The sequence below is a fragment of the Salvelinus alpinus genome, chromosome 1 (genome assembly GCF_045679555.1).
Source record: "Salvelinus alpinus chromosome 1, SLU_Salpinus.1, whole genome shotgun sequence".
NCBI lineage: Eukaryota > Metazoa > Chordata > Actinopteri > Salmoniformes > Salmonidae > Salvelinus > Salvelinus alpinus.
In genome coordinates, this window is record NC_092086.1 from 25,172,945 (window position 1) to 25,199,620 (window position 26,676).

At 45.8% G+C, this 26,676-nt stretch overlaps 2 protein-coding genes across 4 annotated transcripts in view; one reads left to right on the top strand and one right to left on the bottom strand.

Moving 5' to 3' along the window:
• Positions 1-26,676, top strand: part of coro7 (coronin 7) — a 252,581-nt gene that overhangs the window by 121,425 nt on the left and 104,480 nt on the right. The gene's annotated exons all lie outside the window — the stretch shown is intronic.
• The window catches only part of vasnb (vasorin b), a 44,640-nt gene continuing 27,776 nt past the window's right edge, over positions 9,813-26,676 (bottom strand). For 2 of the 3 annotated variants that reach the window (XM_071394810.1, XM_071394799.1), the window contains one exon: positions 9,813-14,608. In XM_071394810.1, the coding sequence (XP_071250911.1) occupies positions 12,495-14,573 (2,079 nt within the window). In that variant the 5' untranslated portion in view covers positions 14,574-14,608 and the 3' untranslated portion in view covers positions 9,813-12,494. Of the gene's footprint in view, positions 14,609-23,629; positions 24,911-26,676 lie in introns of those variants that run through there. The other variant, XR_011674331.1, reaches the window with a different exon arrangement.

The following is a 26,676-nucleotide window of genomic DNA, read 5'->3' on the forward strand; positions in this document are numbered from 1 at the left end:
TGTTCTACAGTACCTCCTTCAGTCACAGTCCTGTCTCTGTACAGTACCTCAGTCTGTCTACTGTATTAGAATGTGTACCCCCAAAAGCACACATTTTAGTTGTATTTAACATTTATTTTGACAAGGAAGACATACTGTATTGAGACCTATAGGTCTCTTTTCCAAATACACCCTGTATAATACAATATAAAATACACATTAAACACAAAATATATACACTATATATATACAAAGTATCTGGACACCCCTTCAAATTCGTGGATTTGGCTATTTCAGCCACACCCATTGCTGACAGGTGTAAAATTGAGCACACCGCCATGCAATCTCCATAGACAAACATTGGCAATAGAATGGCCTTACTGAAGAGCTCAGGGACTTTCAACGTGGCACCGTCATAGGATGCCACCTTTCCAACAAGTCAGTTCGTCAAATGTCTGCCCTGCTAGAGCTGCCCCGGTCAATTCTAAATGCCTTTATAGTGAAGTGGAAACGTCAAAGAGCAACAACGGCTCAGCCGTGAATTGGTAGGCCACACAAGCTCACGGCACGGGACCACCGATTGCTGTCCTTGTTTGCAACGCTCACTACCGAGTTCCAAACTGCCTCTGGAAGCAACGTCAGCACAATAACTGTTTTGTCGGGAGCTTCATGAAATGGGTTTCCATGGCCAAGCAGCCGCACACAAGCCTAAGATCACCATGCGTGATGGCAAGTGTCGGCTGGAGTGGTGTAAAGCTCGCCGCCATTGGACTCTGGAGCGGTGGAAACGCATTCTCTGGAGTGATGAATCACGCTTCACCATCTGGCAGTCCGATGGATGAATCTGGGTTTGGCGGATGCCAGGAGAACGCTACCTGCCCCAATGCATAGCGCCAACTGTAAAGGTTGGTGGATGAGGAATAATGGTCTGGGGCTGTTTTTCGTGGTTCGGGCCCCTTAGTTCCAGTTTAAGGAAATCTTAACGCTACAGCATATAATGACGTTCTAGACGATTCTGTGCTTCCAACTTTGTGGCAACAGTTTGGGAAAGGCCCTTTCCTGTTTCAGCATGACACTGCCCCGTGCACAAAGCGAGATCCATACAGAAATGGTTTGTCTAGATCGGTGTGGAAGAACTTGACTGGTCTGCACAGAGCCCTGACCTCAACCCCATCGAACACCTTTGGGATGAATTGAAACACCGACTGCGAGCCAGGCCTAATTGCCCAACATCAGTGCCCGATATCACTAATGATCTTGTGGCTGAATGGAAGCAAATTCCCCCCAGAAATGTTCCAACATCTAGTGAAGGGCCCTCCCAGAAGAGTGAAGGCTGTTATAGCAGCAAAGGGGAGACCAACTCCATATTAATGCCCATGATTTTGGAATGAGATGTTCGACGAACAGGTGTCCACATACTTTTGGTCATGTGGTGTGTATATATACCGACATTAGAATACAAAAAAAACAGTCCATGGTAAGCACCAATAAAACATCACAAATCACCCAGAAAAACAGTCCATGGTAAGCACCAATAAAACATCACAAATCACCCAGAAAAACAGTCCATGGTAAGCACCAATAAAACATCACAAATCACCCAGAAAAACAGTCCATGGTAAGCACCAATAAAACATCACAAATCACCCAGAAAAACAGTCCATGGTAAGCACCAATAAAACATCACAAATCACCCAGAAAAACAGTTACATTCATCCACAAATAATTCCTCAATCAATACTTTAAATTGCCTCTGAATCAGAGAGGTGCGGGGGGCTGCCTTAATCAACATCCACGTCATCGGCGCCCAGGGAACAGTGGGTTAACTGCCTTGCTCAGGGACAGAATGACAGATTTTTACCTTGTCAGCTCTATATCACCATAATCAAGAACAGATAAAAAGGTTGACTGAATAATCTGCTTCCTACTGCTTAGAGAATGGCACAATCTGTTTCTATAGAAAAGCCAACTTTAAATCTTAGCATCTTAACCAGCTCATCTATTGGTTTTTAAACGTTAAATCCATAAGTATTTATATGTGGGAACATGTTTGGAGAACCATCTACTGAGTGAACATGTAGTTCATCTGAAATATTCTTACGAGAGTTTAAAAACATGTATTTCGTTTTGCCCGTATTAAGCACAAGTTTTATATCAGCAAGGGCTTCCTGCATAGCTGTAAAATCTGACTGTAGTTGTGACACAGCCAGATCAACAGTCAGGGCAATGGCATACATAATACTATCATCCACATATAGATGAAGTTCACAATTTTTAACAGATTGACTCATGGTGTTACATGAATAGTGAAGAGAACAGGTCCCAAAACCGACCCCTGTGGTACGCCTTTATGTACTGTAAGAAATTCAGACTTAACCCCATCCATCACGATGGCCTGAGTTCTGTCACATCAATAATCATGAAACCATGAACAGGCGTCAGAGCTCAGGCCTATAGAGGACAACTTAGTCAATTAAATAGCCTGATCAACAGTATCAAAAGCTTTAGACAGGTCCACAAACAAAGCAGCACATTTCATTTTAGTGTCTAAAGCATTGACAAGATCATTAACTACTAAAGTGGTTGCTGTAATAGTGCTATGGCCAGGACTAAACCCTGATTGATTTACATTCAAAATACATTTCTCACATAAAAAAGAGCAAAGTTGTACATTTACCAAAGATTCTGGAATCTTAGCTAGACAAGGAAGCGTTGAAATGGGGTGATAATAATGAAGATCCCTACTGTCTCCGTCCTTATGGAGTGGCAGCACGAGCTGATTTCTAGACTTTTGGAATATTTCCTGATAACAATGTTAAATAAAAAAATGTGGGTAGTTGCGCCAACAATGATGGGTGCTGCACACTTATGCAGACCAGGATCCAATTTGTCAGCCCCTGTGGATTTCTTGTCTATTGTTAGCAGAGCATCCAGGACTTATTTTTCTGTAAATAGCCTAATGTAAAAGCTTTGACTATCATTTCTCTGATCATTCATCAAGTTTACCCTACCAGCATCCAGCACAACATCATTGTGAATAGGTGACATGGTGATTAAATGCAGCAATGATGACTTGTTCTGTAATATGGCCAGTGTCTGAACTCATTTGTTGTGGCAGAGAGGAGGAAGTAGAACCCTTCAGGGATTTGACAGTTTTCCAGAATTTAGCCGGGTTCCCATTACAATCATAAAGATAATAATCAGATTTAGCCTTTCTGATTTGTCTTACACAATCATTCCTCAGTTGCTTAAAAGCTTTCCAGTCCAGGCCTAAGCCTGTGTTCCTGGCCTTGACCCAAGCATCATCTCTTTCATGAATGATTTCTGATAACTGCATAGTGTACCAGGCATTCAATCTACCTTTAACCCTTACATTTTTTGAAGGGTGCATGATTATCCACATAGCATTGAAGACCTCTTCAAAGAGGATCCAAGCTAATCAGGTTCAGGGATAACTGAAGTACAATCAAGGTCACTAAAATAAAGATCATGTGAAAAGACGGTTCACTGAAGTGTTTAAAGTTCCTCTTTGTGATGACACGAGGCTTAGATTAGTGTATTCTCACATCTCACATTCTCTGGTGTATTCATACAAATTTGATCAATCAGAGATTACTTTGAAGGATCTCTAGGATTGGGCCGTGTAGGCTTAGTCACCAGCTGGGTTAGGTTTCGATCATTACACATGTTTTTTAGATCATAATTTAGGTCACCCAGGATAATTACTTCTGAATTAGTAAACAAACTAGTTAACTCCTCGAGTGCACAAAGGTTAGCTAAGGGAGGACTGTAGATCCCTATAACAGTTATAGATACATTTCTCCCCAGACAAAGGCTAAATGATAAGAGATCAAAATTTGGGGCAAGGGAAATGGATTTCAGTAACGAGACAGAGAAGTTATTTTCAATAAAAATGTCCACTCCACCACCACCTACTCTGTCTGTATTAATATCAGATTCCAGAATGTCCCCAGAGATCCAAGTTTCAGTCAATACCAGAATATCCAGATTAGTCTGCATAACCCAGATCTTAATGTAATCCAGTTTAGGAAGTTAGTTCTTAATGTTCAGATGCATCAACCCAAGACCTTTACGATTCTTTATGTCACATGGAAACTCCAACTCAAACAAGCAACGTTCAGTAGGCGGTTGCAGGCCCTGTCTGATGGTTGATATTGATATAGTTGGTATGGCTATAAGATTGTATAGAACTGCACCATTTGGTCTATCCCTAGTAGTAATAGAGGAAGGAGAATAAATTGTAATGACTTTTCCAAGATTAGAAGCATAGGGCCTGAGGCCGCAGCCAATGTCGATATGAGGAGCTCCTACCAATGATGGAATGTTATCAACTGACTTACATGGGCTTTGGTTGCTATCGTGCAACAGCCCGAGCCCTCTACGTGATGTGAAAACCCAGGGGGTATTCAACCTTATGGAATTCACATTGGAACTAAAGCGCTGGGTGAGCAGACCACAGTGGGTTCCTCTTTTCAGCTAACAATAACACTTCTAAGAGTGGAGTTGAAACGAATGGGAACAAGATTACAACTGACAACACCCCTGACATTATAGACCACAGTATGAGGATAACGCTTAGAGAGGATGGCTTAGACTGTCACTGAGTCAGTATCTTAACGCAGCCTTGAAATATGAAAAAGGCTCCCAGATGATTTGGGTGAAGCCCATCATCCCTGAAGAATATCTTTTGTTTCCAAAAAGTGTTGAAATTGTCAGTAAAAGTTATGCCAACATAGTGGCAGTAGTCTTTAAGCCAGCTAAGAGCCTGTTGAACCTTTCACAGCCGCGACCCAGTGACTGCACCAGACCAGAGATCATTGGATGCTTTTCAGAGACTTTTAGGGTGTTGATCAGCTCAGTAAAACCCTGTTTGATCAGCTCTGATTTACCCTTTTTGGTGTCATTTGATCCCACGTGAACTACGACAGTAGCAGCCCCGGTTGGGGGTACTGAAGAACCGGAGTTGAGAAACGCTGCTCGAGAGGTGGTAACAGTGACACTGTCTGAACCCTCCAGGCAGGACAGGGGACTGAACATCAGTGTGATGGGAATAGCTAGTGACAGACAGACTGAAGGCCAACACTGAAGTCTGTTAGAGTATTGTACATAGCCCCATATCACAGAGTGTATTTTAGGCCTACTCTCAAATCTTATCCCCTAACCCAGTGGTGCTCAATCCTGGTCCTGGGGACCCAAAGGGGTGCACATTTTTGTTTTTGCCTTAGCACTGCACACCTGATTCAAATCTTGAAAGTGTGATGATGAGTTGATCATTTGAATCAGCTGTGTAGTGCTGATTGGGGCAAAAACAAAAAGGTGCGTCCCTTTGGGTCCCCTGGACCAGAATTAGTCCTGCCCTAACCTCTAACCCCGAGACACTGAAATAATCACATTTGTTTAAAGATCCAATGCAGCCGTTTTTATCTCAATATCAAATCATTTCTACCTTACTGTGATTGTTTTAAATTAAAATGGTCAAAACGAAACAACAATATCTTAGTAAATGCAATTTCTCAATAAATCATTTTGTTAGGACTGTCTGGGAGTGGTCTGAGGGAGGGGTCTAATTGGAGAAGGAGGGATGTGTAACCTGAAAACTAGCTGTTTTTTTTACAGAGAGGAGGGCAAACTCTCTCTTTTTTAATTGGTCTATTAACTTATACTGTTTGGTGATGTCATCAGGTCTACCCAGCCAGACGAGCTGACATTTCAGGTGGTCTTTTCAAACCGCTCTTACACTAAAAGTGGCGTTATCCTAATTTTCACAATTTCACAGTATTATTCCGACCTCATGTTGTGGAAACTGCCCCTTTTAAAGTAAAATGACTTCCGCCATGCTGCTTACACTTATCCAATCAGATCTATACTACGAGTGGCTAATGGGTAGGGCCTGTGGTCTAGGGACTAGAGGCTAGGTGCTAGAGATCGATTTGGGATTCATTACATTACTACCAGTCCCAGACAGCTGGCTGTTATAACCAGCCCAGCGCTCTGATCTATTACAGCTGGGCTCAAGTAGGAACATCTGAGTTAAAGAGCCTTGCTCAAGGCTACAACTCTTATACGTCCGAGGTAAGAGAATGGCTCAAGTCTACAACAGCTCTGACAAATCAACACAGGGGCAGGCTCGTGACTCCTCAATACAGAACAAGGTTCTCAGAAGACCTTACAAAGCAGCAGGCTATCATCCTCTCCATCCAAAGTCAAACAAAAGCCTCAAGTAGCCTTAATATCTCAAGGACATCTCCCATAGGATACATACTTTTACACACAAGTCAGATAGACTAACAACCCAGAAACAGTTGGATCCTGTTCATTAGGCACTAAATGGAGGAAAATGGACTGAAATAAGGAGGGACAACCTGGACTCAAATTTTTGTTTTCTGATGTAAAATGTTTTAAACCAAGAAATGTGCTGGAGCCACTAGCCAGGTACACTGACAATATCCCCAGCAGTAATAACACGTGGTCATTGGTCACTTAGAGAACCAATCGGGGATCAAGTCTTATCTTTCTTGGCCAATAGAGTGTAATTGAGCTCATCTCGTCTCTGGAATCTCTATTGATTCATCAGATCAGAACTGTTGTTATCGGTGGACCAAGCAAACACACGTGTTTCTCTTCCAACCACCTCCCTGTTTCATTAATGACAGATTTACCCCCCTCTTTTTTACGGAATAAATACAATTCTCGTTCCCACCCCAGCTCCTCCCCACCCCCTCTCATTCCTATGAAATGAGAAGCACATTTGTGGTGCGTTACAGAATGACAGGCTGTTCAGATTAGATGCATGCGCTTTATATCCAGGCTCACTTTGGAAGCCATCTCTGTTGAACTTACCCCCACACTCACCCACCAGCCCCTGTCCGTGAACAATTCTTTACACGTCAGCAACTAGTCTCTGCAGAGTCGTGGGATTTCAGTGCACGTGGCCCTGCATGGACCTTAATAATTATTTTACACAGCTTCCCCCCTCTCTCCCTCTATTGCTCACCATCTTTTTACCCTGCTTTTTTTTACCCTCTACCCTGCTTTACCATAGATATACTGTAGCACATCCACACCTGCCTTAAGCCAACCCATGTGACTGACTTCCAGTAAGCATTCGACCACAGTGTAAAAAGGGAGGGAGGGAGGAGATATCTCCAGGGGGATTATGATCCTGTTTGTTTTATATCTCATAATCGACTGAACAGCATGTGAATTCGACTGCATGTGTTCGCCACAATTTATTGCAGTGAAAAGCACATAAAACCAAACCCTCCCCCCTAGCCTCCTCTCCTTCCTTCTCCTCTCCTCTTTCCTCTCCTGTCATCCCTCACTGTCAGACGGCCATCCGCTGCCCTCTCATGCCCATTGATCCATCCGTTGGCTTGGGCACTAGAGGGAACGCACAGGCATCACTTACTGCCAGCTGTACTTACTGCCAGCTGTACTTACTGCCAGCTGTACTTACTGCCAGCTGTACAGTAGTACACCACCCTTCAGCTCTCACATCTTTACTATTATTACAGAGAGAGCGAAAGCGAGAGAGAGGGAGCGGAAATGCCAATTCGGCACCACACTACGACCCCGTGTTTTAACACATTGTCCTTGGCAGACTCCCTTCAAGCCCTGGTTTTGGAAAAGAAGCTAAAACAAAAAATGAGAGGAAAGAGAGCGGAAGTGGTGGAGGGAAAGAAAGATTGAGAAAAAAGTTCAAAAATATTTACTCAGCAATAATTTAGTGTGGAATTTTTCAGGATGATAATCTGAAAAAGGCTTCATTCACTGCTACAATGGCTCCTTTGAGTGGCGCATGCAGCTTGAGCAGCGTCGGGGTTGGCCCCTCGCCAGAGGCCAGGTCTGTTAAAGCCAAGGGGAAGAAAAGAGGCCTGTTTTACAGAAGGAAAAGAGAGGAACAGACACATGCTCTCCCTATGTTTCTCTTTCTTTCTTTCTCTTTCCCTCTCTCTCTCTCTCTCTCTCTCTCTCTCTCTCTCTCTCTCTCTCTCTCTCTCTCTCTCTCTCTTTCCCTCTCTCTCTCTCCCTTTCCCTCTCTCTCTCTCTCTCTCTCTCTTTCTCTCTCTCTTTCCCTCTCTCTCTCTATCCCAGTCTCTTTCTTTCTTTCTTATCCACATACAGGTACTGGTTGTCACCGTCACATGCATGATTGTTTGAGACTCCAGTTGAACCTGGGTTAACTCTGCGAGGCAGGATGCTGTATTTTTCTCCAACTTTTCCAACATATGAGGTGAGAGAGAGAGAGAGAGGGAGACAGAGAGACGGTGAGAGACAAGAGAAGAAGAAAATGTTTGAAAAACAAAGGCTGAACCTGCAGGGTGTGTGTTATTGGTTGTTTTCACTCAGAACCAAGTGAAATAATGGGTGTCTTCAGGACCGCAGTGGAGCTGTTTTATGTGTTTGTGTTAGTGCTGGGACTGGGACTGAGCACAACAGCTAGCAGCTGGATGCCTGTACCCGAGCCAAGCCGTGTGTGTGTGGACATACTGTACAGTCAGCCCCTGCCAAGCCTGTACCTGTAAACTTGTGTGTGGTCAGAGGTTAATATATTATGTATGCTAACAAACAATGCTAACCCATTAGCTCAGGGCCAGGGACCCTGTCTGCGGTACAAATCACTGTTAATATTTAGCCTCTGTGTGGTTTCAATCATATTTTTTATCTTCGCCTCCAGCTATAGAGGGAAAAATACCAAGACCCCCCTAAACAGTCTGGTAAAAGTGTGTGTTGGGTGGTGCTCTGCTGGAGGGAGGAATGTAACTCTCTGTTGGACACATTGGATTATTAATGAAGCACATCTTGGAGGTGGTGGTAGTAAGAGCCAAGGACATGGAAGAGCTAACAGATACGGATACATAAAAACAATGTGTTCTCGCTCAGGCTCACACACATCAGTGTGTATGTGTGGGGAGGAGGCAAGGGGGTACGTGAGGGTGTGGTAGGGGGGGGGCGGTTTGCGAACTGGCTGTCAGACTTGACATCCTGACAGGTTTAATAACTGGCTCAATCATGCCTCCCACTCTTCCGTTGGCCCCTTCTTCTCTCGCTTCCCAGAGTGATGGCTGAATGAAGGAGGTGAAGTTGATAGTAGACTTAATCTATTGCTCCACTGCCAGTCAAATGTTCTACTGAGACAGAGAAAAACAGACGACTTAGAACAGGGCTCTCCATACCGGTTCCTGGAGGACTACCATCCTGTAGGTTTTAACTCCAACCCTGCCTGGAGGACTACCATCCTGTAGGTTTTAACTCCAACCCTGTGCCTGGAGGACTACCATCCTGTAGGTTTTAACTCCAACCCTGTTCCTGGAGGACTACCATCCTGTAGGTTTTAACTCCAACCCTGTTCCTGGAGAGCTACCATCCTGTAGGTTTTAACTCCAACCCTGTTCCTGGAGAGCTACCGTCCTGTAGGTTTTAACTCCAACCCTAATCTACCACACCTGATTCTGATGATTAGCTGGTAGATAAACTGAACCAGGTTAGTTACAACTGGGGTTGGAGTTAAAACCTACAGGATGGTAGTGCTCCAGGAACAGGGTTGGAGTTAAAACCTACAGGATGGTAGTCCTCCAGGAACAGGGTTGGAGTTAAAACCTACAGGACGGTATCTCTCCAGGAACAGGGTTGGAGTTAAAACCTACAGGACGGTAACTCTCCAGGAACAGGGTTGGAGTTAAAACCTACAGGATGGTAGTGCTCCAGGAACAGGGTTGGAGTTAAAACCTACAGGACGGTAACTCTCCAGGAACAGGGTTGGAGGGCCCTGATTTAGAAGACGAAAACACAAAAACATGTAACCTCAAATGTTTGTTTTCAGTTTTTATTTAAACTTTTTTAATAATGTCAACATTTGTGTTTTTTTGCTCATAAAAATATGTTCACTTAATTCAAAAGGACATGGAAAGAGACGAACAATAACAACGAAAAGCTTCCCAAAATAAACAGGGAAAATAGGAATAATATCAAAAATATTTCTGGATATTTTTAATGTTTTTTGTATTGTAAAACCAAGTATTCCAGTTAAGTTGTTTTGGTAGTTTTACACACTTTAAACAGATGTCATTTTAAGTGTTAAATTTTGAGGCCTAAGTATTTGTTTAGATGGTATAAGATTTAGTGGTAGACAGCATCCACCAACCCTTCCTTCCTTCCAATCTTAATCTCCTGTGTTGTTTTCACTAAAATAATAGTCATCATGTACACTGCCTGGTCACTAAGCATGTTAGAAGAGGGAACCCTCGTCTTAACATGCCCATTTCAGGAGGTTTTATTACTTTTAAAGACATGCGCCGGAACTTTAGCGACTGCTAAGTATTTGTTAAACCTCCCACTTTGGGCTGGATGTGTCAATGTGTAGTTCAAAAATGCATACTCTATTCACAGAATTACTGTCTTACCTCAATAAGCCATTTAATGCCTAGTTTAAAATTAACTTTTTCTCGAAGCTGTGCTGTGCCATTTTCTCTACATTTTCCCCCTAGCAATTCAAGTTCTAGCCAATGAGCTTTAGCCCCTTGCCATTTGAGCGACAGCTAGCTAGATGCACACACAGCAGAACGAGAAAGATAAATTACGTGGGGCACATATCTGCACATATGCGACATAGTACGCAGGGAAAACTTTTGTCTCGTGAATGCTACTAACAGAACTACTGGCTAAAAACTATACAAAGTACTGGAGAATGTCTTTAAATGTAGTGTGTGTGTGTGTGTGTGTGTGTGTGTGTGTGTGTGTGTGTGTGTGTGTGTGTGTGTGTGTGTGTGTGTGTGTGTGTGTGTGTGTGTGTGTGTGTGTGTGTGTGTGTGTGTGTGTGTGTGTGTGTGTGTGTGTGTGTGTGTGTGTGTGTGTGTGTGTTTAGTGGGGGATACAGTACTACTGAAGCATGACAGTGACTTGATGTCTGCTGCTCTGTGCACAAGACGGGACATGCTGCCACATTATCACTGAGCTGTTACCGACAGAGATCTTCATACTGTAGTCGGCACAGATCCTCATCGGGCTCAGGCAGGTTAGCGCCAGACACATAAAAGTTACTTAGACTGTTTTCACATTCTGAGATTTGAATCTCAACACTGGTGTTTCAGCATATTCTAGTTTGGTGTACAACTTCTTTCCAAATACTAGTCCTCAATGTCCCTCGTCCCAGACAGAGCCCATATAAAACCTTCAAACTATATGCTACGCTTGGACTTTTCATAGTCTGCTTGGCTGCAAGTGAGCAAGACGGGGGACCCTCTTTTTCCAAAGACCAGTTAATGGTGCACAACAAAGCACCATAGAGGCTAATTCTGCCTGAGGGAAATCCACAAGCATCTATCTCTGAGGCTAGGCTAGGCTAACAAGTGCGTTCTTGTGAATTGCGGTTTACTGAAATAACTGTGTTCCCTCTTGGGGACAAAAACAATGAATAAAGCCATTAGAAATGAACTGTTTATTTCCCTTCTCCTCTCTGTGGTAATCATGTGTGTGTGGTTGATCTGAGGCAGGCTCAGGGGATGTTTGAAGTTCGCTGCAGCACAGAAACAAATGTTAGGGTTTCAGCCAACTGAAACTGTTTATCGGTGCTTTTTGTGGTAGGGTAGGGGATGGGGTTGAGGGCCAGAGAATGGAGAGGGGATTTAGTAAGTCTGCCCAGACTTACAGCTGCTTAGACTGTCTGACATTCGTAGGGTAAAGCCTTTGATTGACTTTGCTGGTACAAACGAGTTTTAATCTTCAAAGATTTTAATCTGTCTGTTAAATCACAAGCAGTTAGGGGGGGGTGGAAGGGTGGTAACAGTCACGTACTTAGAGAAAAACAACAGCAAGAGTATAAAAACATTTACAAACACAACAAAAAAATGACAATTTCACTAAGCAATTGAGCCGAAACAAAGCATGATAAATGTCAGGCACCTTGCTTTTCAATTACTGAAAAAAGTTCTCTTCATTTGGTGACTGGGATGTCATTCACAGCAAGCACCACTGGGGTAGTGCTGAGGTGCTACGGAGCAAAATAATTGCTTATACTCTTTTTACATAGTTCAGTTATCACAAGGGGTGCACAGCAAGACAACCCCATTTCAGTGCAGACCCCATTTTAGAGTAGACACAGCAGGGATTAGGTCACTATGACCCTGATGTCTCTCTGCCTGGCCCAGCCTCGCTTGACCTTTGACCTGTTGTGGAGAGTGGATGCACTCAGTAGTGAGCCGCGGGGCGCCAGTCCAGCAATGTGATTGTAGAAACAAAGCAGGAGGTGTGGAAATAAGAATAAAGGCACTTTAAAAGGCTTCCTTATTTTCAAATAATCCTTTCAAACATATTTTAATGTCTGCACAGTTAAGTATTTGTTCCGTTTCTCAATTGCTGACCCATGGCTGGCCGGTCCTCTCTCTTTCTCCTCCACTGTCACCAACAACTCTTGCTGGTGTCTAGTCCGTGAGGGAAGGAGTAGCTAGAGGTACTTAGTCTTACCCTCTGGGTCTGAGTAGCAACAGAGATGGGCGTCAGAAATAAGAGGGCTTATGAGAGAGAGCCATGTTGTTGTTCGGCGTGCAATGATCCTGTATTAGCAGCACCTCGTACTCCAGGCCGCCATTTTGAACCACAGCCGGCTCCGGCTGCTTTTGGGGCATCGCCCCTCCAATGTTGGAACCAGCCTTGACTCCCTCCAGCTCCAGCTGGGCTGGCTCACACTCCAGATCCAGGTGGCCCTTGGCCCGTTTCCTCCTTATGTAGCACACCACCCCCACGGCGGCTGCAACCAGGACTAGGAGCAGCAGAATGGCCAGAGCCGGCACCAGCATGGTAGTCAGCCTCTTGTCCTCCACCTGCCTCCCTGTGGCAGTGTGCTGCTGGGCCGCTGTGTGGGCCTCCGTGCAGACGCTGTCCCCACCGCTGAGGTCGCCCAGCGGGCTGGCGCACACCGTGTAGGTGGAGTTGGGCCGCAGCCCCCTCAGGGTGTACTCTGGGTAGGAAGCGGGCACGCTGAGCTGCATGGGACGCCGGTCGGGCCCCGACAGGTTGCGGTATGTCAGACGGATGCCGCGGATGTAGGGCCGGACCTTGATGTAGCGGTGCAGGTCCAGCAGGATGGAGGAGCTGGTCACCAGGCGCGAGCTGATGTCGGGGGCGTCGGCGGTGACAGTTGCCGCGGAAATGTCATTGTTGTTGTGATTGTGGTCCTGATCGGGAGGGGGGTGGGAGTGGTGGCGGTTCTCGCAATAGGTGCCGTAGAAGCCACGAGGGCAGGTGCACTCCAGATGGCCTTGCCCGTCCAGCCGACAGGTGCCCCCATTCAAGCAGGTCTGGGAGGGGCAGAAGAAGTCCACCTCTGGGTCTTGGCTGCTGCTGGTGGGAGAGGAAGGGACGGGGAGCGGGGGCTGGCTGTTTGTCCCAGTTGAGTTGTCCTCCTCACTGGGCCCGGGTGCAGGGATGGCTGGGGAGGTGCTAGGCAGGGTGGTGATCGGAGGGGGCATGGTGGTGCTGGTTCTGACTGTGCTAGCGGTGACAGTAGTGGTGGTGGGGCAACCAAACTCCCTGTGCTCCAGCCTCTCCAGCACCTTCCCAGCGTTGAGGGGAGGGAAGTGGCAGCGGGTCTCCTCCGTCCTGCCCAGAGTCACCCCCTGGTTCCTGAGCCACCCGGGGAACCAGGCCAGGGTGCACAGGCAGTTGAAAGGGTTCTCGGCCACCGTTAGCTTAGTCAGGTGAGGGAAAAGCTGTGCGAACCCGTCGGGCAAGCCCTGCAGACTCAGGTTGCTGATGTCCAGCTCCTGGAGCTCGCTCAGGTTCTTCAGGTCCTCCAGCTTCAGTGGGCCCATGGGGTTCCCGGCCAGGCTCAGGTAGATCAGGCCCCGGGCCTCCCTCAGCGCCAGGGGGAAGGAGCCCAGCTCGTTGCCAGAGATGTCCAGTTCGTGGAGGTTCCCCAGGCTGGCCATCAGGTCCTCGTTCAGGCTTTCGAGGCCCAGGCCGGCCAGCTTCAGAGACTCCAGGTTGGGCATCTGGAGGTCGGCTGACCCCAGGGATGGGAGGGTGTTGAAGCGGAGGTCCAGAAGCAGCAGTCTGGGCATGGCTAGGGCGGGGAGCGAGGTGAGCTGGTTTCCCTGCAGCTTGAGCTCCAGCAGCTGCTCCAGGCCGTGGAAGGCGGCAGGGTGTATAGTCCGGATGTGGTTGCTGTAGAGGTACAGCCTCTCCAGTAGGGCCATGCCTGCAAAGGTCTCCTCTGACAGATGGGTGATCTGGTTGGCTGAGAGGTCCAAGTTCCTCAGGGAAGTCAGAGGCTCAAACACCCGGTCGGGCAGTACCGTGACTTTGTTCTGACTCAGATCCAGCATCTCCAGGCTCTCCATCCCCACAAAGTCTTCCTCCACCAGGGTCTCAATGCCATTGGCGAAGAGGTAGAGGTTCTTGGTGGGTTCCGGGACGCCGTGGGGCATGGTGGCAGAGCGGCGCTGGAAACAGAAGATGGATTCTGGGGTGGAGCAGGTGCAGTCCTGGGGACAGTCGCTGGCCAGAGTCCTGCCGGGGAGCCGGAGCAAGAGGAGAAGGAGGAAGGGCGTCAGCGGAGGGAGGAAGAAGGCCTTCATGGTGGCACTGGAGTCACTCTCTCTCCTCTCTCAGCCTGAAAGGACAGATCAAGGACAAGGTCAGCTATAGAAAGAGATGCTTTAAACGCAGGGCCATTGAGTAATAGAATACACAGACCGAGACAAGTCTTATCTTTGTCATGTCTTTCTGGAAACTGTGAAGGACATGGGAAAGGAAGGCAACCTAGAGGTGTAGAACATAGAGACAGCCTAGAGGTGTAGGACATAGAGACAGCCTAGAGGTGTAGGACATAGAGACAACCTAGAGGTGTAGGACATAGAGACAGCCTAGAGGTGTAGGACATAGAGACAGCCTAGAGGTGTAGGACATAGAGACAACCTAGAGGTGTAGGACATAGAGACAGCCTAGAGGTGTAGGACATAGAGACAGCCTAGAGGTGTAGGACATAGAGACAACCTAGAGGTGTAGGACATAGAGACAGCCTAGAGGTGTAGGACATAGAGACAGCCTAGAGGTGTAGGACATAGAGACAGCCTAGAGGTGTAGGACATAGAGACAGCCTAGAGGTGTAGGACATAGAGACAGCCTAGAGGTGTAGGACATAGAGACAGCCTAGAGGTGTAGGACATAGAGACAGCCTAGAGGTGTAGGACATAGAGACAGCCTAGAGGTGTAGGACATAGAGACAGCCTAGAGGTGTAGGACATAGAGACAGCCTAGAGGTGTAGGACATAGAGACAGCCTAGAGGTGTAGGACATAGAGACAGCCTAGAGGTGTAGGACATAGAGACAGCCTAGAGGTGTAGGACATAGAGACAGCCTAGAGGTGTAGGACATAGAGACAGCCTAGAGGTGTAGGACATAGAGACAGCCTAGAGGTGTAGGACATAGAGACAGCCTAGAGGTGTAGGACATAGAGACAGCCTAGAGGTGTAGGACATAGAGACAGCCTAGAGGTGTAGGACATAGAGACAGCCTAGAGGTGTAGGACATAGAGACAGCCTAGAGGTGTAGGACATAGAGACAGCCTAGAGGTGTAGGACATAGAGACAGCCTAGAGGTGTAGGACATAGAGACAGCCTAGAGGTGTAGGACATAGAGACAGCCTAGAGGTGTAGGACATAGAGACAGCCTAGAGGTGTAGGACATAGAGACAGCCTAGAGGTGTAGGACATAGAGACAGCCTAGAGGTGTAGGACATAGAGACAGCCTAGAGGTGTAGGACATAGAGACAGCCTAGAGGTGTAGGACATAGAGACAGCCTAGAGGTGTAGGACATAGAGACAGCCTAGAGGTGTAGGACATAGAGACAGCCTAGAGGTGTAGGACATAGAGACAGCCTAGAGGTGTAGGACATAGAGACAGCCTAGAGGTGTAGGACATAGAGACAGCCTAGAGGTGTAGGACATAGAGACAGCCTAGAGGTGTAGGACATAGAGACAGCCTAGAGGTGTAGGACATAGAGACAGCCTAGAGGTGTAGGACATAGAGACAGCCTAGAGGTGTAGGACATAGAGACAGCCTAGAGGTGTAGGACATAGAGACAGCCTAGAGGTGTAGGACATAGAGACAGCCTAGAGGTGTAGGACATAGAGGTATAGTGCTAATTTGAGATATACAGTAATTCTGTACTATAACTACCCTTCATATCTGTATAATGCGTCACAAATCTGTATAGATCTTTATGATGTATTAGTCTCTCTTTTTTTCATGTGGTTAGCACCATATATGTGGGGTTATTATTGTCGTCTAGACTGAGCACACATGAAGGATCAAAGACGTGGTCTCTTGACACAGGGCTCTTCAAACAATGGGCCGTAGTTCGGCAGTGACCTCAGGGCTTTGAGTAATTTTCCACTGGACTCGGGGGAAAGAAAGTTCCCTTTGCTACTCTCTATCTATTTACTGTAGCCACAGTCTGACCAAGGTGACTTGAACTCGATAGTATTGTATCAGACACTGAAGAATGGATGTGGATCCTGGATGGTGTTTTCCTAGAGCAGATTGTTAGTTACTGTGCTAGCAGGTTTGGTAGCTGCTTCATTAACATAAACCTTGCTATAGGTCCTGGTAGTACTTGTGCTGTGGACTGGTAAATACATGTATGTGTGTCTCTGTCTCTGTCTGTCTGTCTGTCTCTCTGTGCCTGCCTGTGTCTGTCTGTCTCTCTTTCTGTGTCTGTCTCTCTGTCTCTCTGTGCTTGGCTGTGTCTCTCTCAGGGTCTGGACAGTCCACCACTACCATTTACAGTTCTTCGCACACTGTGGTTGAACAGGAAGCCCATTTAACCATTTTCTCCATGTTTACGACAAACTCTTTAGCCTGTGAAACCACATTACAGACACACGCACAAACACACACAAATTGTTCAGATTACGATGTATGAGGAAGGCCATGAAGCCTGTCAAGAACTCCAGTCACCCAAGCCACGGACTGTTACCATCTGGCAAATGGTATCGGGTCTCGAACCAACAGGCTCCGAGCCCGCTTCTACCACCAGGCCATCAGACTGTTGAACAACAAACCCTAGCTGTTTACCTGCTCAGACCTGCACCTTAGAGGCTGTTTACACTGACTCTCCACACGTCCAACCCTTGCACACAACTACACACCAACACACACACACACACACAAACACACATGCACACACAAAGTCAACACTGCTGTTGGATTTGAAACTTCTATTGAACTGCGTAAAGACACTACCCACTTTACATTTGGAACACAGTTCTGCTTGATCATTACACATTCATCATCTGTACTGTATATCTTATTAGATCTGTTTTATTACTATGGGAACTATCTTCCTCTATGACTTATTATTTTAGATTCAACTTTTCTATTATTATTGATATGGATATTGTACTGCATTGAGGGAGCTAGCGTGTTAGCATTTCACTGCACCTTTTATACCTGCTGTTAACTGTTTTATACCTGCTGTTAACTGTTTTATACCTGCTGTCAACTGTTTTATACCTGCTGTTAACTGTTTTATACCTGCTGTTAACTGTTTTATTCCTGCTGTTAATTGTTTTATACCTGCTGTTAACTGTTTTCTAACTGCTGTTAACGGTTTTATACTGTATTTGGAGTTTACCTGGTGTTAAAGGTTTTATATCTGCTGTTAACGGTTTTATATCTGCTGTTAACGGTTTTCTACCTGCTGTTGACGGTTTTCTACCTGCTGTTAAGTGTTTTATCCCTGCTGTTAACTGTTTTATCCCTGCTCTTAACTGTTTTATACCTGCTCTTAACTGTTTTAAACCTGCTGTTAACTGTTTTCTACCTGCTGTTAACTGTTTTATCCCTGCTGTTAACTGTTTTATCCCTGCTGTTAACTGTTTTATACCTGCTGTTAACGGTTTTATACCTGCTGTTTAACTTTTTTGTTATACCTACTGTTAACGGTTTTCTTATACCTACTGTTAATAACTGTAACAAAAACATTTGATCTGGAGGATTGACATGAGAGCGAGTGTGTGTGATTCTGTGTCTCAGTGTAAAACAGTGTACGTCTTAGTGCTGCAGTACAAACTGCTCCTTGTTTCCCTCTCATTTCTACACTTTTACAACTGTACCAAGTCCCTGTTTGTGACTGGAATTATGTGATATACGATATAGTGCATGTGTGCATGCATCTGTGGGTGATTTAGCTTGCGGTGCTCTAAACTTGTGGCCTTATCGATATCCTGGGGATGCTTTCCTGACAAATGCTCAGTATAAATCACCTAACATTAGAATGTTGTCATTACTCAACACTTTGGCCAACGCTCCTTACTAAACACATCTGAGAAATACAGTAGAAACTCAGAGATGCTGAGAGAGGTGCTTTTGTATCCAAAGAGAGGATAGTGTCAGATGGGCAATTCAAGTAATTTACACCCATGGATTCACTTGAGACCCAGCATATTCAGGCCCGAGACGGGACACCTGTAAGATCACATAACTTAGACTTGAGTTGAAAGAGATCGAGGGAAGGGAGGAAAGAAAGAGGGGGGAATGGAGGGCATATAAAGGGAAGACGAGCCGCTCAAGTGAGTCATTGAAGACGTTTATCATCCTTCGTTCCGAGGATTAATCGCACGGGTTAGTGGCCTTGAGCGAGGAGAGAGTAAAATAAAGATTTTCAATCTTTCTTCCTTCTGTCCTCCCCTTCTCTCTCTCCCTACTCTCTTTCTCTCCCTCCCTCCCTTTCTCTCTCTCTGGGCGTAAAAGGACAGTGTGGGGGGTTTAATATCCGCAGTTCACGTCAGGGTGAAATACGCCAAGCTTAGTTTTATTGGACACTGCAGGGGAGACTGCGCGACGGTGTTATTTTCTCTCCCTTTAAACATGAGCCACGCAGACAGTCATCTGATTTATATTCAACTATTCCTTTCCTTTTCTCCACCTGCAGTGTTTCCACTTTCTCTTTAATTCTGCTTTTATTTGGAAAGCAGTTTTCAACATTTAGAAAAAATGTCATGATTTAAGTTGATTGTGGGTGGGGGGGGGGCTGCTCGCTGTGTGAGTGGAAATTGTAGACACCTTCAGGTTGAATTTGTTCACTTAAGGGAGTTTCTTAAGCGGCGTTTTAATGGTACTGGTTTCTGTTTTGGGTACCACCTGGATTCTTCTTGTATAGTAGGGTTTGTCCTGACAAATCTACCCATAATACTCCCAGAGAACACTGTTCTGAGTTGCTTCAGGGGTTGAAAGGGTACAACACTAAAAACGTCCTAGACAATGACTGAAACTTTCCCATATTCATTTTCCTTTCTATCTCTCTCTTCCTTTCTGCCTCGCTGTCTGTCGTTACTCACTTGTAGCACTGACCCACCCGTTCAGCCAATGCACAACTTTGCTGCAACCTTGTAGCAACATTGTGAGGCAGAGATCACACTCTCCCATCTGAAAACACAACCCTGAGCTACGGAGATAGTGCCACCATGGTTACGGTAACTTCCGCCCTTACCCTTCCACTTTCTCCAAACATTGGCAGTCATTCTCAAGGTCTCTCTCTCTCTGCTGACTCTTTGATATAGGAATCTTTTGCCTGCAGAGAGACACATTATCACGTCCTGCATTAGGTCATACTGTAGCCGCCTTTCCACAACAAGTCATTATCTTATAGCTAATCACGCTGTTATAGTTAATTACTGATTGAATTTATTCAATTTAGTCTAGTTGCTTCTGCGTCACATTGAAGAATAATCTGGTTGTTTGGTTATCCAAGTTTATCTGTCCGAAAAGTTGCCTCTGCTTCCTTGTCTCTCTAACGATGAATGAACCATCATCATCTTCACCTTTATCCCTCACTCTCTGTTCTCTCTGGTTCTAGCTCCTACTCTCAGCAGGCAACACAAGCTGTATGTGCCTGTGTGTAATAACTGTTATAATGCCTGAACCCCACTGATGATGGCCATGACATATGATGAACTTTGCAGAAGGAAACAGAGCAGGTTTTTTGCATTCTTGCGGCTGGCGTTTCATTAATTCACTGGCAGCCATGCGATCTTTTGCTCCAAAAGCCGGTTTTAGTTGCGGCCGTATAAAACTACCAGAAATGCACAGGGCTTGTGCCAAGTAGATATTAGTGTTGAAGCGGAGCCACCGAGTACACTTCCACTGCATATCTGCCATCTGTTTTCCCCCTCTGGAGTTTCCCTGTTCTCTTTTACTGTTCTTTATTTCCATTGTACATTTTCTTTACTGATAAACACGGCCTCGAATGTCAAGAGTTGGAGTGGAGATGTAAGGGCTGGGAGGCCGGGGAAAGAGGAAGGCGGGGGGGGGGGACACACAGGCCATGAAAGTGAATTTCTAGCCCAGTATCATCCCTTCACATCACGCCACCACTGTGGTATGTATTTTCCTCCTCTTTCAGCATACCTCTTTTCTCATTCCCCTCTTCCTGGAAATCATAACCCTTGATATGAAAATGTTTTTTTCCCCCTGTAGTTCCTTGAAACCGGATTACGTTAAAGAAGAGATGTGTAGTGGTAATATCTCGGATCCATTCCCTGAGCTACACATACCTAGTGTTATGTTCCAAGTCATTACATGTTAAAGCCAAGGCTGGGCAGAGATGTATTGTTATACAGCCAAATACCAATAAAGTAGCTTTAGTATTGTGCCATTGGGTCAGGTTAACAAAGTAGCCAGCAGCTAACTCACTAACAGCTATCAACAGCCAACACCTGCTAACTCTGCGAGAAATACCTCTTAACTTCTGCCAACAGTGTAAAAAGTACTAACTTAGCGTTTCTTTTTGCCAACAATGCAAAAAGTACTGTGTTGGACCCAATCAGCACTAGGTATAGGCCTAGTAATTGTTTCTGGAAAATCTTGTTCAGACAGTGAAGATAGCATCTGATGGAGGTAGAGTCATTTGACCACAGTGTAATGGGTAGTAGGGGTGAGGGGTCGCAGTTATCCCATGGGTTTAAACACAACGCCTGGGGGAATACATTTAAATGGACTGATAATGGAATTCAGTGGATTGTAATGGATTTCTGCCCATGCTCATGTAACTGGCGGTCCGTCTGAACTGCACTTCAACATTACATGTGTAGAGAACTTCCCTCACAGGAAAATCAAGTTATTCTAAATTAGAGTTTTCTACTAGCAGGTTCTTAACTATGACTTCATTCGGCTTATGTGTGCCTTTGCTGAAGTTTCTAAAATGTGGCTTGAGTTTTTCCTTCGGTTCAGCCATAAAGTCAACAGAGACATGAACCCGGGCTCTTCTCATGATATACAGCCTATAATAAAGAGCAGGAAGGCTGGTAGTATTACAGGGTTGGGAAATGATGAAGAGGTAGATGGGAAGAGAGTGTGGCTGGATGGATCTGCTGTGCTGGATGGATGGATGGATCTGCTGTGCTGTGTGTAGAGAAAAAGGGATTGGGAAAGAATAACAGGGGATGAAGGCTGGGGAAAGGGAAACACTAACAACAGTTGGAGGATGGTAAAACAGACATTTTGCAAGCTTGCCTGGCGCAATGGAACCAATGGAATAGTCCCTAAAGTGCAATCCCCGATCATCTGGCACTCCAGGCAGACTCAATCGAACACCCAAAGTATTTAAAAGAAGAAGAAAAAAACTATTTGAACCGAGGTCTGTCACAACATACACACATACAGCAGTATGCATTTGTGTGGAATGTGTCTGAAGCGGTACAGAACAAATATCAGCCAATCACACCTCTCCCTGAACAGAGGGAGCCAATCAGGCGCTGGAGGATACAAGCAAGAGACGGGGGACGGTGTAGGGGAGCAGGGCCAGAATACACAAGATCAAGGTAGCCATGCAGTATAGATGGAGGTATGAGTGTCGGGAGAGGAGGAGAGAGAGGGGAGGCCGACATGAAAGAAAGCGAGAGAGACGTAAGGAGGGGAGCTATGTAGATGAAGTTTGGAATATTTTCCTAAGAAACCCAATGTTGTGATTCTTGCTCTCTGGGGTCTATGTTTATTTTACTGTGCCTCATTCCGACATGGGTCCAGAGAATCTGATAGCCCAGAGGGAGCCATGAGGCTGGGGCAGGCAGAGAGGGAGCCATGAGGCTGGGGCAGGCAGAGAGGGAGCCATGAGGCTGGGGCAGGCAGAGAGGGAGCCATGAGGCTGGGGCAGGCAGAGAGGGAGCCATGAGGCTGGGGCAGGCAGAGAGGGAGCCATGAGGCTGGGGCAGGCAGAGAGGGAGCCATGAGGCTGGGGCAAGCAGAGAGGGAGCCATGAGGCTGGGGCAGGCAGAGAGGGAGCCATGAGGCTGGGGCAGGCAGAGAGGGAGCCATGAGGCTGGGGCAAGCAGAGAGGGAGCCATGGAGGACATAGAGAGGAAATAGACAGACAGATGGGGTGTATTCAGTGAGGTTTTGTTTCTGACTTAGAATATGTGGACAACTACAAATACCTAGGTGTCTGGCTAGATTGTAAACTCTCCTTCCAGACTCACATTAAACATCCCCAATCCAAAATTAAATCTAGAATCGGCTTCCTATTTCACAACAATGCATCCTTCACTCATGCTGCCAAACATACCCTCGTAAAACCGATCCTCGACTTCGGCGATGTCATTTACAAAATAGCCTCCAACAATCTACTCAGCAATTGGATGCAGTCTATCACAGTGCCATCCGTTTTGTCACCAAAGCCCCATATACTACCCACCACTGCGACCTGTATGCTCTCGTTGGCTGGCCCTCGCTACATATTCGTCGTCAAACCCACTGGCTCCAGGTCATCTATAAGTCTTTTCTAGGTAAAGCCCCGCCTTATCTCAGCTCACTGGTCACCATAGCAGCACCCATCTGTAGCATGGGCACTAGCAGGTATATCTCACTGGTCAACCCCAAAGTCAATTCCTCCTTTGGCCGCCTCTCCTTCCAGTTCTCTGCTGCCAATGACTGGAACGAATTGCAAAATTCACTGAAACTGGAGACCCATATCTCCCTCACTAACATTAAGCACCAGCTGTCAGAGCAGGTCACAGATCACTGCACCTGTAGATAGCCCATCTGTAAATAGCCCATCCAATTACCTCATCCCCCATACTGTTATTTATTTTGCTCCTTTGCACCTCAGTATCTCTACTTGCACACTCATCTTCTGCACATCTATCACTCCCATGTTTAATTGCTATATTGTAATTATTTCGCCACTATGGCCTATTAATTGTGTAACTCTGTGTTGTTGTTTGTGTCGAACTGTTTTGCTTTATCTTGGCCAGGTCGCAGTTGTAAATGAGAACTTGTTCTCAACTGGCATAACTGGTTAAATAAAGGTGAAATAAGTCAAATAAAAGGTGAAACGTTCAGAACGTTGCAGATAGAAATGTATAGAATAGAGACTCCACCACCTGACACACAGTCATGTCTGTTCCACACCTGGGTTCAAATACTATTTCAAATCATTTCAAATACTACTTGGAAGATTTGGGCCAGTGGTTGAACCCAGGTCTGCTATCATCCTGGGAGGAATGTAGCCGTTGAGCGTCACCTTCTCTCCTCCTCGGGCTTGTCATTTCCTCTCTGCTGTCTCCACCGCTCTTTGCCTCCTCTCTGTTTAAACTTGAAACATTCCTGAGATGTGCAGCAGCTGAGTTTGAAAGGGAGCTTCCTCCGAGTCTCATCTGTCTACAAACACACACTCGGCCCTTGCAACGTTAAATTAAGAGGACGTTTCCCCTTTAGGAAAGCTATATATTTCCCAAGAAAAACGGGGAAAATCTCAACAGACTAGGGACTTGACTATGTGTGGATGGAGTAAGCACAGAATGACACAGAACACTAGAGGACATACAGTACATAACAATATGTATCTCTATGGGAGTAGGGCTTTCTTTGTTCCTACTCCCATTACACAACTAGAGTTATAACCTCTGTGCTCTCTGGGTTTGAATTTGACCGTATCTATTATAGAAAGCTGATGAATGCGTGGCACTGCTGGTGCTTCAGGCCAGGAGCCTGTGGTAGAGGAGAGTATGCATGGCAACATCTTTGCGTAACACTGTGCAAGAAAAACTTGTGGCTGAAAATGTAAATAAAGAGAAGTGGATCGGAGAAATGAAAGAAGGCCTTTCTCTCTCTCCCTGCTCTCTCGCTCTCTGTCCCTCTTTTTCTTCTCAAGACATAGAGGAGAAAGCAAGAAAACAGGGGGAACCAAAAGGAGAGAGAGAGAGAAAAGAAAGGTCCAACAAGCTAGGAGGAACAGAAAGAAGGGTCGGTCCTGTCACTTGTCAGTCAAGTGGAGGGCTGAGATGGGTTATAAATGTCTAGCCTGCATGAGAGAGAGTTGTGAAGCCTCAGCAATTACAGCTTCACAGGGCCTCCAAGGCCCAGGGCCCAATGTCAAGAGCCCTTATCTCCAGCAAAAAGATAGGAGCCAGGGCCATGTGGAGAGGCTGTATTGTGAAGTTTTGTGTGTGTGTGTGTGTGCGTGTGCAGACACCTACTAAATAACACCTATCTCCCCTTGATCCCCCCACAGAGCGGTAACTTGATCCTCCCACAGAGCGGTAACTTGATCCCCCGTCACTTCTAAGATCTTAACACTGTGTCATCTTTCCCTCATTCCCCTGGCTGCGGTTCTCTAATGGTACGGCCCTCACGCTGTCCTAGCAGGGGGCAGTCCTGGTCAAAACCATCAATCTCAGACAACGGGGGTCAATGAGAGAAAGAGAGGGAGAGAAAGAGCAGGAGGGGGAGCAGAGAGAGAGAGGAAGATTAAACATCAGCCTAGTGAGAAAGGCCGGATGTGAAGGCGAAGCAGACCTGACATTCGTTAAGCGCCCGTTTGAAGGAATAGAAACTCCTAACATCCATCAGGCTGGTAGTGAGAGCTGGGATAGCATGTTGGGATGTGGCCTGAGCAGCCCCTTTTCTTGTGGTGGGCCTGAAATATACCAGAGAGAGAGTTGTGTGCAGCAGCTTGCAAAGTTCGTTTCACGGTATTGCCCCCGTAACCCCCCCCTTCACACCACTACAAAGATACTGTGGCTGCCAGAGGTTCATTGTCCCTGACAGATGTCGTAAAATCATTACCCCTCCTTCCTTTTCTTGTCTCTATTCTCTATATTGCCAGATTCATCTTTGACTGATCTCTCTGTAAGGCTTGTTCTAGTAAAGTCAGAAAGGACAGAAAGTTATTTGTGTCCGACTGAAGATTCTTTGCCAACTGTGCTTTCTCCGATGTCAAGATCTATCTCTGCTTACTACTAGGTTGCATAGCACCTTGGGAGAGAAAAGCAGTTTATCATTTACATTTGTTATTATCATTCACTGGATAACAAGCTGCAAGTGTACTTGGCACGGTTACCGAAAGCCTTGATCGTATTGCAGAAGAGGGAAAACAAGTTCTTCAGTTTCTTTCTCTTCCTCCCCCGTCTCTTTCATATTAGTCTCTACCTCCTCTCCATCAACACTTCGTTGCTCCCTCCCTTCCTCCTCAAACCTTATAGATTCAACGGCAAGTTAAACAAGTATGGCCACCGGTGCACAACGTCATAAATACTTCAGCACATTTCTTACACAAGTAAAAAATACTCTGCATTGCATTACACACGTTGCACAACAATGTGGTTAGCATAGCTGAGATTATTATACTGCATACTTCACTAACCTAGCTACATGTTTTCATTGACTGTATCCTTCACTAACCTAGCTACATGTTTTCATTGACTGTATTACTTCACTAACCTAGCTACATGTTTTCATTGACTGTATTACTTCACTAACCTAGCTACATGTTTTCATTGACTGTATCCTTCACTAACCTAGCTACATGTTTTCATTGACTGTATTACTTCACTAACCTAGCTACATGTTTTCATTGACTGTATTACTTCACTAACCTAGCTACATGTTTTCATTGACTGTATTACTTCACTAACCTAGCTACATGTTTTCATTGACTGTATCCTTCACTAACCTAGCTACATGTTTTCATTGACTGTATTACTTCACTAACCTAGCTACATGTTTTCATTGACTGTATTACTTCACTAACCTAGCTACATGTTTTCATTGACTGTGCACCACACTTAAAGGTGGAGTTTCAGTTTACCAAACTATCCGGGGGTATCAACAATAAGTGTTTTCAGTGTCTTCGTGGATTGACCCGTCAGAATTCAGAAACTCCCCCAGAACTCTCTGTTCTACTTTACTCCGTCCATTTTCTCTCAATGATCCCCTTTCCTCCCTTTACCCATTTATCATCTGCTGCTCTCCGTCCTGTCTAGGGGGGCCCTGGTTTATGGGATGGCGCTGTCATGTTGAGGGACGACCCTTACTCGGTGCATTGTGGGTAACAGGGTCCAGCTGTGGTCAGGGGGAGGGGGGCCGGGACAGTGGAGTTAGGATGGGTGGTGCGTGGGGGTGCTCCTGTTTCACCTCACAGGACAGCAGCTAGGGGGATGGGGGTAAGAGGAGGGGGTCACAGGGGGCAGATAGACCTCAACACCAGTGTTCCCATGGCTGCTGAGGTGATATTTTATGATTGTTATGTATACACATCCCTAGTGCTGTACACTGCAGTAAATCCATAGAAACTGCTTGAGCCCAATGCTAGTGGGATGCTGCACTGCTGCAGTGAATCTAACAGGGGTAACAGTGTTATACCCTGGAGGACTGAGCTCTGGCTCTGTAGTAGTGGAGATCAGA